At 37.4% G+C, this 12,305-nt stretch overlaps 2 protein-coding genes across 5 annotated transcripts; one reads left to right on the forward strand and one right to left on the reverse strand.

Moving 5' to 3' along the window:
- Nucleotides 1–197: 197 nt before the first annotated feature.
- Nucleotides 198–7,089, reverse strand: mis18bp1 (MIS18 binding protein 1). Of its 3 annotated transcripts, none has more exons than XM_052580890.1 (18): nucleotides 6,935–7,089; nucleotides 5,910–6,569; nucleotides 5,732–5,830; nucleotides 5,516–5,617; nucleotides 5,027–5,301; nucleotides 4,812–4,885; nucleotides 4,526–4,647; nucleotides 4,353–4,443; nucleotides 4,164–4,270; nucleotides 3,773–3,939; nucleotides 3,569–3,644; nucleotides 2,251–3,496; nucleotides 1,874–2,040; nucleotides 1,634–1,773; nucleotides 1,368–1,507; nucleotides 1,136–1,214; nucleotides 983–1,034; nucleotides 198–895 (listed from the first exon to the last, which is right to left on the reverse strand). In XM_052580890.1, the coding sequence occupies exons 2-18, from the start codon at nucleotides 6,499–6,501 to the stop codon at nucleotides 789–791; spliced, it is 3,636 nt and encodes a 1,211-aa protein (XP_052436850.1). In that variant the 5' UTR covers nucleotides 6,502–6,569; nucleotides 6,935–7,089; the 3' UTR covers nucleotides 198–788. The 3 variants fall into 3 exon arrangements, with proteins under 3 accessions (XP_052436850.1, XP_052436851.1, XP_052436852.1); XM_052580891.1 differs by lacking the exon at nucleotides 6,935–7,089 and adding an exon at nucleotides 6,704–6,910; XM_052580892.1 differs by lacking the exon at nucleotides 6,935–7,089 and adding an exon at nucleotides 6,790–6,812.
- Nucleotides 7,090–7,595: 506 nt separating this feature from the next.
- im:7136021 (uncharacterized) lies at nucleotides 7,596–10,540 on the forward strand. 2 transcript variants are annotated; one of them, XM_052580894.1, is made up of 5 exons: nucleotides 7,596–7,727; nucleotides 7,802–8,465; nucleotides 8,550–8,756; nucleotides 9,599–9,815; nucleotides 9,932–10,540. In XM_052580894.1, exons 2-5 carry the CDS (start codon nucleotides 7,808–7,810, stop codon nucleotides 10,134–10,136), a joined length of 1,287 nt encoding a protein of 428 aa, XP_052436854.1. In that variant the 5' UTR covers nucleotides 7,596–7,727; nucleotides 7,802–7,807; the 3' UTR covers nucleotides 10,137–10,540. The 2 variants fall into 2 exon arrangements, with proteins under 2 accessions (XP_052436854.1, XP_052436853.1); XM_052580893.1 differs by having other exon boundaries at nucleotides 7,613–8,465.
- The last annotated feature ends 1,765 nt before the right edge of the window (nucleotides 10,541–12,305 follow it).

The raw sequence follows: 12,305 nt of genomic DNA on the forward strand, positions 1-12,305 counted from the left end.
CTAGTTACATTTACAGCATCAAAAGCAGCTTTATAAATTAATTATATAGTTCAGAAAAAGGCTGGAAAAAGATTTTGGGGCAAGAAAACTTATGTTGATAGTATATGTAGTTTGGGGATAAAATATGAAAATATAAAGGAATTGATTGATGTTGTTCTTTTACTCAACATTTAAAAATAAGCACAAAGACCAATAGAGACATTTTCCAAAAACATATTTATAAACAACGTGACGAAGACAGAGCTGTGAGCACAACATACTTGAGTAAAACTGGTGGAGAAAATAAGTTTTAACCATTTTATTTGTTCATACATTGTATTTGCTTATATATTTATTTACAATATAATCAAATAAAAGAATCTAAAATGTGGCATTTTCAACTTGTTGCTTTCACACCAGAGGAATTAATTAGAACTTGTTAGGGCCCGAGCACTGCAGTGCGAGGACCCTATTGGAATTGCTCCGTTTATTTCTTTTGCATTTCTATATACCGAACTGAGTTTATCCTTTTTCATCAGAATTATGGAACAAAATCTAAAGATTTGAACTTCAAAAAAAAAAAAAAATTATATATACAACTCACTGATAAACACTGCACTGTAGAAGAACTGGTCAAACAAGGCAAATTACAAATCTTCATTTCAGATGTTTTGTGAGCTAGAGCTAGAAAACGTTACGTTTCATGAGCACTGGTGTTCGACAAACCAAGACACACTTAAAAACAACTGGAAACGTGGAAGCTAAAATATTGTAAAATAATGATTAACAGCACTGAAATTTAGTGAGACTCAGCAGCAGTCCATAAAATAATCGTCCTCCTCATCACTGTCATCATCTCTGGATGGGATATCTTTATCTGACAGCATGTTCCACACCACAAAATCTTCATCTTCAGCTGTTAAAAACACAGTGGTGATGAATAAACAACATATTTTTCAACTCAATGTACAGTTATATGCTTCAGTTACCAAAATTTGCATACCAACACATCTCTTAAGCGTCTTCTTTACTACTGGAGTTGGTGTAAGCTTGTCCTGCACAAGAAAAATATTGCATCTTAATAATGAGAAAAATAAAACCGTTGGATCACTTATGGAAACAAGATTAAAGATATGCAGGATTTTGAGAAAGTTACCACTGGGGCAGCCTTTTTGACCCGTTTCCGTCCCTTCTGGTTCTTCTGAAGATGGTAAATGTACTTGTCCATGTTATTCCTTAAAATAAGCAAAACAATTAATGGTTTATGCAAAAACCCAAATTAGACATCTGCATTTTTGAAACATTTCTAAAATTAGGCAATAAGCCTGATGAGTGCATTCAGCATCCGCCCACTAAATATAGCTTTGGCAGTCGAGATGAAAGCCTACCGGTTGATGGATCCCAGCATTCCTGGGCTGATGTGCAGACACTGAGGGGTTTTAGCAGCAGAAGAAATGCTAGAACTCGGCGTCTGAGGGTTCTGAAGCAGGCTGAAATCTTTATCTCCATTTGCAGCAAATACAGGCAACTTCAAAAGACAACATCAAGTTAGATTTTCTTAGGGTATAGACAGGACACTGTACCATTCAGGCTTTATCAGGTCTGCATGTGGAGTTAATGAAGAATCTAGTTCAGAGCATGTCCAGTAAAGCACCTTGATTTGTTTATTGTGCATTGGTGAGTTGGCAAAAACATCATCATGGTTATCTTTAGGCATGTGGTCCAAGAAATGCCTCATCTGCTGCCTCCTTTTAAGTGTTCCGGCTTTAGCAGTTATTTCAACTATTTCCTTTCCTGTGAGAAAAAACAAGCCAAAACCATGTTTAGTTTTTTCATTTTCATGAATTTGAAAACTTTCACAAACTGTAAAAACTCATAACCCTTCAAATTATACCTGGCTCATCAGTTGCTGCTGCTTTCTGAGCTCTTTTTCTGGATCTTTTGTTAGTCTTCTGATTGGAATTAAACTGTTCCTGACACTCTTCAGCCGAACGAGTGCCGACAATATACGCAACTTTTGCCCAGTAACCACTCTTGTGCTTGGGCAATAAATTGACAGCCCTGTCCAGAAAGATACACAGTACGATCATAATCTATCTACATTTCAAATTTCTTGCATCCAAAAGAATGACATGAATTTGTAAAATAATGGGCAGAATTTTTTTAGCAACGACTGTAAAAAACAAAATACTTAAAAAATAAATAAAAAAAAAGTTATATAATTTAATATATACACACACACACACAATGGTATTCACGATTAAAGCTTACTCGTGCAGTTTTTGTAGCTCTTCTTCAGTCCAATTTCCATCCAACAGCTCATCTGGTTCATTCATAATTCTGCTTTCTGTTTGTGGCTTTTTGCTTCTAGTGTTTGCTTTTCCGGTTTCAGATTTCTTTGATTTGTTATTTGAAACAGCGTGTTGAACACTTTCCTCACCCTCCGAGTGCTCAGAATGCATTTCCTCTGAGAATGCAAGGTGGCCATTTGTTTTGAGTTCAGATTTAGCTTTCCTTTGTCTTGGCTTTTTGTCGTGTCGCCTTCTCTCTACATCATCTTTGGGAAAATCAATAGAATCTCCGACCAAAACATCATCTGAGTTTCTCTGCAAGATCTTTTTTGGTCTACGTGAACGTCTCACTGAGTCCTGTTCATTTTGTTCCTTTTGACTGGTAAAGTCTTGCACCACAGAGGTCTCAGTCTTATGAGGTTTTGTTAGCAGTTTGCGGTCTGCAGGCTTCTTGTTGTGTCGCCTTCTTTCTTCATCATCATTATAAGTGGGAAAATCAATAGAATCTCCTACCAAAACATCTGAATTTCTCTGAGAGGTCTTTTGTGGTCTACGTAAAACTCTCACTGTTGAGTCCTGTTGATTTTGTTCTTTATGACTAGTAGAGTTTTTCACCACAGAAGTCTCAGTCTTATGAGGATTTGTTAGTGGTTTATGGTCTGTGGACCCTTTTCCTTTTTGCCATTTAGGAGGGTCTGGAGATGCAAATGAGCTGTTTGAGTCAGTAGAGTACTGGGCTTTGGAGTATATCCGAGCGCTTCGGCGTAAAGAACTGCTGTCGTGTGGCATGGATTGTGGTTCATCCTGAATTTGCTTCTGGGAAGACTTCTTCTTGTGCTTTGGCTTTAGATCATTCTCAGACCCTGTTTCCTGTTCATCATATGACATTGATCCATCCCTAGGTGCGAAATGACCATTCACTGAATCAATCTTTGTGTTCTCCATCATTTCTGACTCTGAGCCCATTGCGTTTTCCTCTCCTCTTGATTGTTGCTTTCTCAGAGAGGCTCTTTGAGGTCGAATAGCTTTTTGTTTCATGCCATGACCCAATTTAGAGCTGAGAGCCATAACCAGGGGTCCTTTCTGAGCTCTTGGAGGTTTATTTAGTTTTGTACTCTCAGTTAGGGGTGGATTGCTCTGGACCATTCTTTGGAGTTTGGAATTATGTTTGATCCTTCTCTGTGGCACTGACAATTCATCTTCACTGCTAGACGTGTTACGCCTCCCTTTTGTAAAACAAGTAAATATGAAAATTTGCAGAAATTTCAAACAGTTTAGAACATGTTATTAGTGCACACCTCTTCCCAGAGTTTCAGGCCTGGATGATTGTTCCTCTATGATTTTTGATATTGCCATAGTTACTGGCTTCTTTGGCTGGAAAGAAAAATAACATCAAATTTAAGAATTGGCCCACCTGCTCCACAACAATATAAAAAGTCCCCATAAATGCCCCTAGAGATCAAAGACATTGTTTGCAGTGCTGAATGAAATGAGAAGAGTACCGTGGACGGCATTGAGGTAGAGTAGTCCTCATGAACGGTGACATTCATGTCAGAGTCCATAACAATCCTCCCTCCTTTCCAGTAGTCCAGTGGAGGTTTGATGAGTCGGCCGCTGCGGGAAACTTTTGCACTGCCCTGCTGAACGCTGTCAGTGGGAGTGATGGGAGCTGTAACACAAAAAAAGTTAATATATTAGTGTGACAGTTTCAAACTTATGGGGATGAACAGAACTAAACTAAATATTTGAACGGGGACTCCAAACATTCTTGATGCTGAAACTAATAACATAGAACCAACTAGACGATAAAGGAATCATCTTTTTAGGACTGATTCTGTAACAAATCATTCTGACAGAATTATTTAAATGTCAGAGCTAAAATGTTATACTCACAGGTTACAACGCTCTGAATTTTGGAATGTTTGGATGTTGAGTTTTTAGAGGCCTGTTGATTTTTAGTTTTGGAAGTTTTTACACTGTTATCCTGATTTTTTTGTGGTCTAAAACAAGAAGAGGCAATTTAATGAAATATAAAATGTAGAATGTTAGAAATAAGAAAATAACAGAGTTGAGGCTACTTACCCCCTATGACAACTCAAAACCTGATCCAGGTACTCCTTCCACATTTTTGGAAACCCAAAGAGAAATTTCTTCAAAAACCATGATGGAAATGCTGCAAGGGTTGAAACAAAACTGTAAAAATGAAATAAACACAAGGCAAGTGATGCAACTGGATTTAAAAAGCATCATCTTACATGAATTGGGATGTTTGGCCATTTTCCCAATGAGGACGTAGGTTCTGCCGGATGACGTCTTGAGAACATTACTTGAGACTCTTTCGATGATAAAACTGCTATGCCAAGGTATCATAGTATCTCTGTATGCATCAAGCAGAATCATTTGAGCTACATATAACAGCTTCCCAGAGAATTAATGAAAAAGTGTAATGCTATAATATAATGGAATTTACATGTAACACAGACACTATGACAAGTACTTTAGATATACAAGAACAAAGGGGGTAGAAAGCAAATATCTTACACGCGAATACCATCAACCACAAGGTCATTGTTGAGCAGTTTCAAAACCCAGTGTCTTAAATGGATCCCTCTCACCTACAAGACAAAACAATGTACTAACTACAAATGCTGACATACAGATCATAATCACCAAATCATGTTTTTGCATTGTTTTGATGTTTTGTCAATTATTTTAAGAACCATTAAGAAACAAATGCTCTTTTTTTTTTAACTTACATTTGTTTCCTCATCTAGAGCTACGTCTGCTTGTCTAGCTTGTTGTTTTGACTGAAACACAGACAGTTTCTTTTGTGGGATCAACACCCGAGGAGAGAGCTGTAGTAGAGGATCCTCCAGTAGATTATGAGGGGGCTCGGGGGGTCCAGGGACCCCTTCTGTGCACTCCGACTGGTCAGTCAGATCAGACTCAGGACTACTGGACATGTCTTTTTGGAGTTCTCCTTCATTCTCCTTTTCTACAGAAATGCTCCACTCACCAAAAACACCACCACCTGCAGTTTACAAATTACACAATGCTAATTTGTTAGGATCAGTGTCATATAGTTCTTGTCTTTATTATTTAGATCACAGTAAATGTGTTATCCAATTTTTGGTAAAAATATGAATAATACTTATTGCCAAATATCTTTTCCCACACAAAGAATTTGTCTTGGTGACAGAAGAATTCTAGTTTTGTAAGTAACACAGGATAAAAATGTAACATACCTTTATTTCTGTCTTTTGAACTGCTGACATAAGTGATGGGCTTCCATGGAAGTTGAGTTAATGTCTCATCAGGAACCACCTTGTCCAACAGCACACGAGGCTCTTGAGTAACCAAATGCAAACAGAATTTTTATAAATGAATCGGGTCGTACTCAATACAACCGGCATAAAATTCCAAACAACATCAATAACTAAAAGAAAACTTTCAAATCATACGTCTGTTTCTTTTAGAAAGATTCTCTGGCATTTGCTTTTGCCTTGCTTTCATCTCCGATAACATCTCCCCAGGTGTGTTCTCAAGCAAGACATATGGCTCTAGAAAAAGAGAGGTGAAATTAGAAGAATTCATAATGTATGAAATCTGGGGGAAAATAAATAAATAAGGGGAACTCACTAATAAATGACTCTGAATCCATGTTAAAGGTTTCATGTTGTCTTCCAGGCACTTTATGAAGACTGATGGAATTACTATTTTGTGGTAAATCTATATCTCCATTCTGTGCATCTCCTCCCGGTGACTGTGGAGGAGAGAGGGCTAACACATAGGTCTCCTGGCTTGCGTTATTCTTTTGTGAGTACTGTTTTACAGGATTCGAGTGGATACTGCCACAAATCTCTTGGTTTTCATCATGATCAGAAGCTACCCCATGCCCTGCAGAGTTTTGTCTCTGAACTTTTGCCTTCATTCTTGCAAAAATCTTTGCCGGCGTCTCATTGCATCTCTTCAACATCAGGTCAGCTTTGTCTTGAGGGGCTTCCTCCACCGTGGCATTGATGCTGCTGATCTCACAGGGGATATTTGAGCTGTTTTCTTCAGCATTCTTTGCAGTGGAGTTCATCACCAACACATCTCGGTTTGAAATCTTTCTGCCTGACCCAGTTGTCCAATTGTGAGCTGCTTTAGGTATGATTTTGACTGGTGTGATCATGCCACCAAGCTCAGGGGCTTCAGGAGCAATGAAATAGTCTTGCAGTGAATGATACATTATTGTATTACAGGAAAGACAGACTAAATGTTTACAGCTCCACAGTGGTCCATGTTCTCATCAAAATTCTATGATATACAAAGGGGAAAAGTCAAACTAACAAAATAAGCTAAAAAGTGGCGACTGATTCAACGCTTTGAATGTATATATGTATGTATATATAGCTTCTGCTGACACACAATACCAGCAATAAAATAAATACCTTAATCGATTTAAACCATAAACACTTTACCATAAATTAAACAATAACAAACAAAATAAACGTTAGTCTGGCTGTAAACTACTAACGTTAGAGGTAAAACGAAAACAACCCCTTGCACACTTAACCGTCGACAAACCCCGATTAAAATGAGTAAGTGAAACAAAGTTCAACATAATCTATAGTTGGTTAAGTGACTTTAGGGCCTATGATTACTAAAAACGACTCGCTTACCATGTAAACTCGTTTGAATTTTCCCGGATAAAGCGGGGCTAACGTCTCGCGTTGCGTAAGGACTGCGTCACTTCCGCCAATAACGCTACTACGAAGTGAGTGGTTCATTTCAGTGACTCGGTTCTTTTGGATAGTTTGTTTCACAGAATTGGTTTAAAAAGAGTTCTGCGATTATTTGACATTAAAAAGGCATTGCGTAACATATTGCTGTTTATTATACCGATTAGGATTTGTTAATTGTGTCCTTTATTGTAACCCCACGTTAGTTAAGTCCCAGCCATGACACAAAGTCATTTAGAACTTAAGTAAAATTTGCATTTGTTTTAAACAATATCAAAATTACTTAATAACTCTTGCCCCAAAATTTGCTTGTTTTAATCTATATATATATAAAAAGTTAATATAAATTAAACAAATTATGGCTACTGCCACATAGTGACAAAGTAACCCTAACTGACAAAATGTTACAGAGTAAGTGCAACGGCATAAAAGCTTAAAGTTCTCAGTTTGAATTTACGTTAAACAATAATGTAAACATGAACATGCTGGAGAAGTTAAAAGACATCTCTTTAATCATATTTTGGACACGAACATGTCAACTACTGTGTGCAGTAGTACAATTTTCCTTCCCACATTCAAGCTTTTCAATGCGAACGAATCATTTAATTGAACCGGTTCAATTGATTCATTTTGAAAGATCCGACTCAAACGAATGTTTCGCGCACGCTTCGCTTCGCTACAGTTCTTATTTCGCACGTTTCTGTCAAAAATATGAACCTGGAGAGAATACCGAGTGAGTTGTGTATAAGAATGAAGTTAAAATGTTAGGAAATACGTAAGCAGTTAACATTTTGTCTTTTATCAAAGGAGACGATGTCCAAGATCCAACTAACGTTACCGGAAGAAGTGTGGATCCATGTGTTTGGATTTCTCTCTGATCGCGACAAATTGAATGTTCGTTTAAGCTGCACGTACTTCAAGAGACTGATCGACCACTGGTCCTTATGGACAGACAGTGTTATCGTCCTCCAAAAGCTCTACGACTCACATTTCTGGAAAACTCTTTGTCAGAGGAAAATCAAGTCTGTTGTTGTTCAAAAGGCAACGGCGAAAGTCTTGCAGCAGACTGTGACGTGTCTGCCGTGGATCGGTTCAGTGACTCTGGTTCAGTGCAGCGATGGCACAGCTCTGGTGACTCTGAGGGCTTTAAAACACCTCCAGAGGCTTGTCATCCGTCAGTGCTGCTGTCGGAGTCTGACCAGCTCACTTTTATCTCTGAGACAACTGACTCATCTCTGCTTGTGTGAGGTCAAGAGAGCCTCGATATCGGAGATAAGTGCTGCGATCTCGCAACTTGTCAATCTTACCACACTGAAGTACCACGAAGATAAAAATCCTATCCATAAAAGTGCCCTTCATGGCATGTTGGGGCGTCTGCCCAACTTAAAACACCTTTCCTTAAGATTTGGGCCCAAGTATGGGATTCTGCCTGATGATTATTTTTGTCCAGCTAAAGCATATGGACATTCAGGTATGTATGCTGTGAGGAAAGAATAATAAGGGGAAGAAAGAATTGTCGCTTTGTAGAGTCCTCCCCATCTTGTCTTTCACACAGGAGTGACTCGGGATGCAGGGTTTGGCCTGAGCAGCCTGGAGCTGCTGAACTATGAAGACCCCTGCCTCTCCTCCGTTGCCTTTAACGCTCTGTCCTCCCTCACCAAACTGACAGTGCATTACAGAAAATGGCATGCAAATCCAGACTTCTGCTGCCTCACAAAATGGCTTCAAGGCCTCAGTGTACTTTCAGAGCTCAACATTTCTTGTAAGTAAGAAAAAAGCACAACACTTGTGATGCTTCGCTGTAGCCTTGGAAAAGTTTAAAAAGAGTCTACAACCAGGGAACATCAGTAGATAAGCTGTAAGATAAATAATGTTAGGATTAAAAAACCAACAAAATATATTCCATTCTTGAGAACCGCAGAATAATGATTAAAATAATAATAATTATTATTATTATTATAAAAAAATAGTCATATGAAATTGTATTATATTAAACAATAATATACATTGTATTAAATCATATTGTTATTTCATTGTTTGAGTAGCACTTTACAGTAAGGTCATTAGTTTATTCGAAATAATGCATTGATATTAACTAACAATGAGCAATAAATTACAGTTTTAATTATCCTCAGTATTTATAACATTAACAGATGCAACTTTTGATTTTAATAATACATTAGTAAATGTTAATAAACTAATAAGATGAACAAAATGCTTTTTACTGTTATTTCATGTTAGCTAATGTCGTTAACTAACAAATGTTAACAAACACGCCTAATAATATTAAGTGTTACCATTCGTTTTTATTCTATAGTTTCTGGTTCAGAACGTCTGGATGATTAAGACAAGCATCTTAATGAAGAGAAGGCTGATGATACACTGTGCAGCTTTTGGAAATGTTGCCTTCATTGGGCAACCAGGTGATACACAGGACCCACGATCGATCTAAAATATCCAGATAGACATTTCTAATCCATTCTCCATGGGAAAGTGCCAGAGCAACATTGCTTTATTAAGGAAAAAAAGATGCCCTGTGTATCATCAGCCAAAGACTCTTCAATTCAGAACAGATTTTTAGGCAATGAATCCCTCTTTTTCTAGTAGGATACTCTCTCCGGGTCTACGCTGAAAGGATTCCCAGGACGGTGCAGCGGCTGTCTCTCATGGGAGTGAAGGCAGAGCTGGAGTCTGTTAGGATCATGGGACAACAGGTGCCAGATCTCCTTCAGCTCCATTTGGACTTGTGTTGTCATGACATCTCTGATGTAATCACAGAAATGCCCCAGATTTTCCCAAAGCTGCAAATCCTGAAAGTGAGGTGAGCGTTATTTGTCATGAATTCTAAATCTATTTTGTCAGAATGAGTAAACGCACTGCTTTCTATGTGTGTGACCTCAGTAGTTCCCTTCATTTTAATCGACTTCTCTCTTTCAGACACCATAATGTTCCAGAAGCAGTGTTTCTTCAACTTCAGCATCTGCCTCGACTCAAGCAGTTAGTGATTTTGGATGCACCCAAAAGCCCCAGTCCTACAGTCCTCAATCTGACTCAAAACCTTCACGTCCAGACAAACAACAGAGTCCATGTGCTTCATTTCAATTCAAAGGACAAAACCACGTGTTCGTGCGGTTTTTATTGATAATCTTCATCGTTTAACTCATGTTTATATTTGACTACAGTTGAAAACAGATTATCATGCCATACACACAGGGGTCTTTTTGACATGGAGCAATATTTCATGCCATCAGAATTTGCTTAACTCTTTATAAAGTGATGTATAGTTAAAATGGTATGTTCACTCATGGTGTCTTTGTAAATATATTTTCCAATAAATTAATCAAATTAAAAAGACTAGTCAAAAGTGTGCGTTTGCAAACATAACATCCACTAGGTGGCAATCTATTCACACTTGAGTACAAAGAAAAAAAATCTATAGTTGTGTTTTACCTCTTCAAGCATCCTTTCAGAAACTATAACACACAAACTATATGTATGAATAATTATTTAGCATAAATAAAAAATGTGCAAGATTTTCTCCCTAAAGCAGATGTTCCAGATGTTTACCCTATAAGTACTATATATGATGTGATATTGTGCATTAATAAGTATTTATAAATCTATGTATTATACACATGGGCTCAAATTTTTTACACATATTTTTAATAAAGCTTTTTTTTTTTTTTTTTTTACCACATTGTCAAACATTGTGATTTCACACATTTATTAATTCTAAAAAGTGGATAAATGTTTACCATAAGCACGCTCAGAACGCCATGGGTTCACATCCTTATAAACAGGATTATCATATTCTGTTTTTATAGTTTCATAATTGCATGAAACAGTCATGATTGGACTTTTTAGCACACTTCATTTTCCAATTTAGATGTTTGAGAATTTACGATATGAAAATGAATTCTAAAGGCTTTCCATCAGGTTTTTACTAATCTAGGCCCAGTCAAACTGATGAGGCATTAATATAATTAGAAGCAATTGTGCTAGCAATTAGCTGCAGTGAAGCTGATCCATCATTGCATATATAATACTGAAGGGTGAATGTTTAGATGTTTTAATCCCACTCAAGGTTATACAGTTGTAAAAGAAGTTTTATGGTGTATTGAAGCTCTGAGAAATCTTCCATTAACCGAGGATGGAGCATTTATCAAATGAGAGATGACAAGGACAACATATCTTTCCACATTATATCCCACTGAGGAAGAAATAATGTGCTCATAAGTAACAGTGGAGACTGAGTGTAAACACTTTTGGAGTGTGTAACAGCAAACATAGTGTCCACTGAGAAGCCTGCAATGTTTCAACACACAGTTCTATCTGTAATTTGAAAGAGACTGTTGTAGCTTAGCACGCTTCTGCTTTTCCAGGATATGAAAGTCACGGTTCAGTCTCTTTTTTTATGCTTTACATACATTATTTTGACAAATGTTTCATTTCAGACCATTATGCATGCCCCGGAAATTTCAATATTTCACCTCGGCAAGAAAACTGTACAGTATGTTCTACTGCTTCAGTCATGCTCTCTGAGAGGGTGAAAATGGCAGTCTGGAGAAAATGGAAGGTGATTGGTGTGTTCTCTGTGAATTTTCAGACATTCCAACATCTTTCAGAATTCTAAGTATGTCACAGAATCTGGTGAATTTTTTTTTTTTTTTTTTCAAAAGCAAAGACCAAAAAATAACTACGCTTCTACCCTAAGGATTCTGATATTACAATTGTGAATTAATGTTTGCTTTCTCAGTATATATTGTATTGCCTCTTATTTATCAAAATTCCTATGTGTTTTGTTTCTTTTCTAGGTAAGAGTATCTGGATAGCAGGGGTTAACCTAATAAATAGAATTACATCCGTCACAGAATTTCACTTGGTTCAAATTGCTTTCGATTAGAAAATTGGGCAAAATGTCTCTATTAAAGCATCTTTTGAATTTCCCTTAAAAGTGTTTGAGCCATAAAAGGAGCTTGGAACACTTTGCAGCTTTTGACAGCTGTTAAACCCAGGATGGGAATTTTGGACGTCTTTCAAATACACTCACTGATCTGACCCTAAATAATCCGAATGCCAGAGCAGCTGGAGCTGAAAATCAAGGTATCTTCTGTGAAGCAATAAAGCAGCACCCATATTAATTTAGTTGTGACTGAGATGAAGACGGCAATGGAGAAATGATCCAATAATGGCTGTGGAGGACAGTACGCACCTACCCACATGATCACACATAATCAATGCCATTTAGTGGATGCTATCGTCTTGATAGTTTCGTCCATCACGGCCTATGGAGGGATTATGCATTCTCCTC

Source organism: Carassius gibelio, chromosome B17, assembly GCF_023724105.1.
Source record: "Carassius gibelio isolate Cgi1373 ecotype wild population from Czech Republic chromosome B17, carGib1.2-hapl.c, whole genome shotgun sequence".
NCBI lineage: Eukaryota > Metazoa > Chordata > Actinopteri > Cypriniformes > Cyprinidae > Carassius > Carassius gibelio.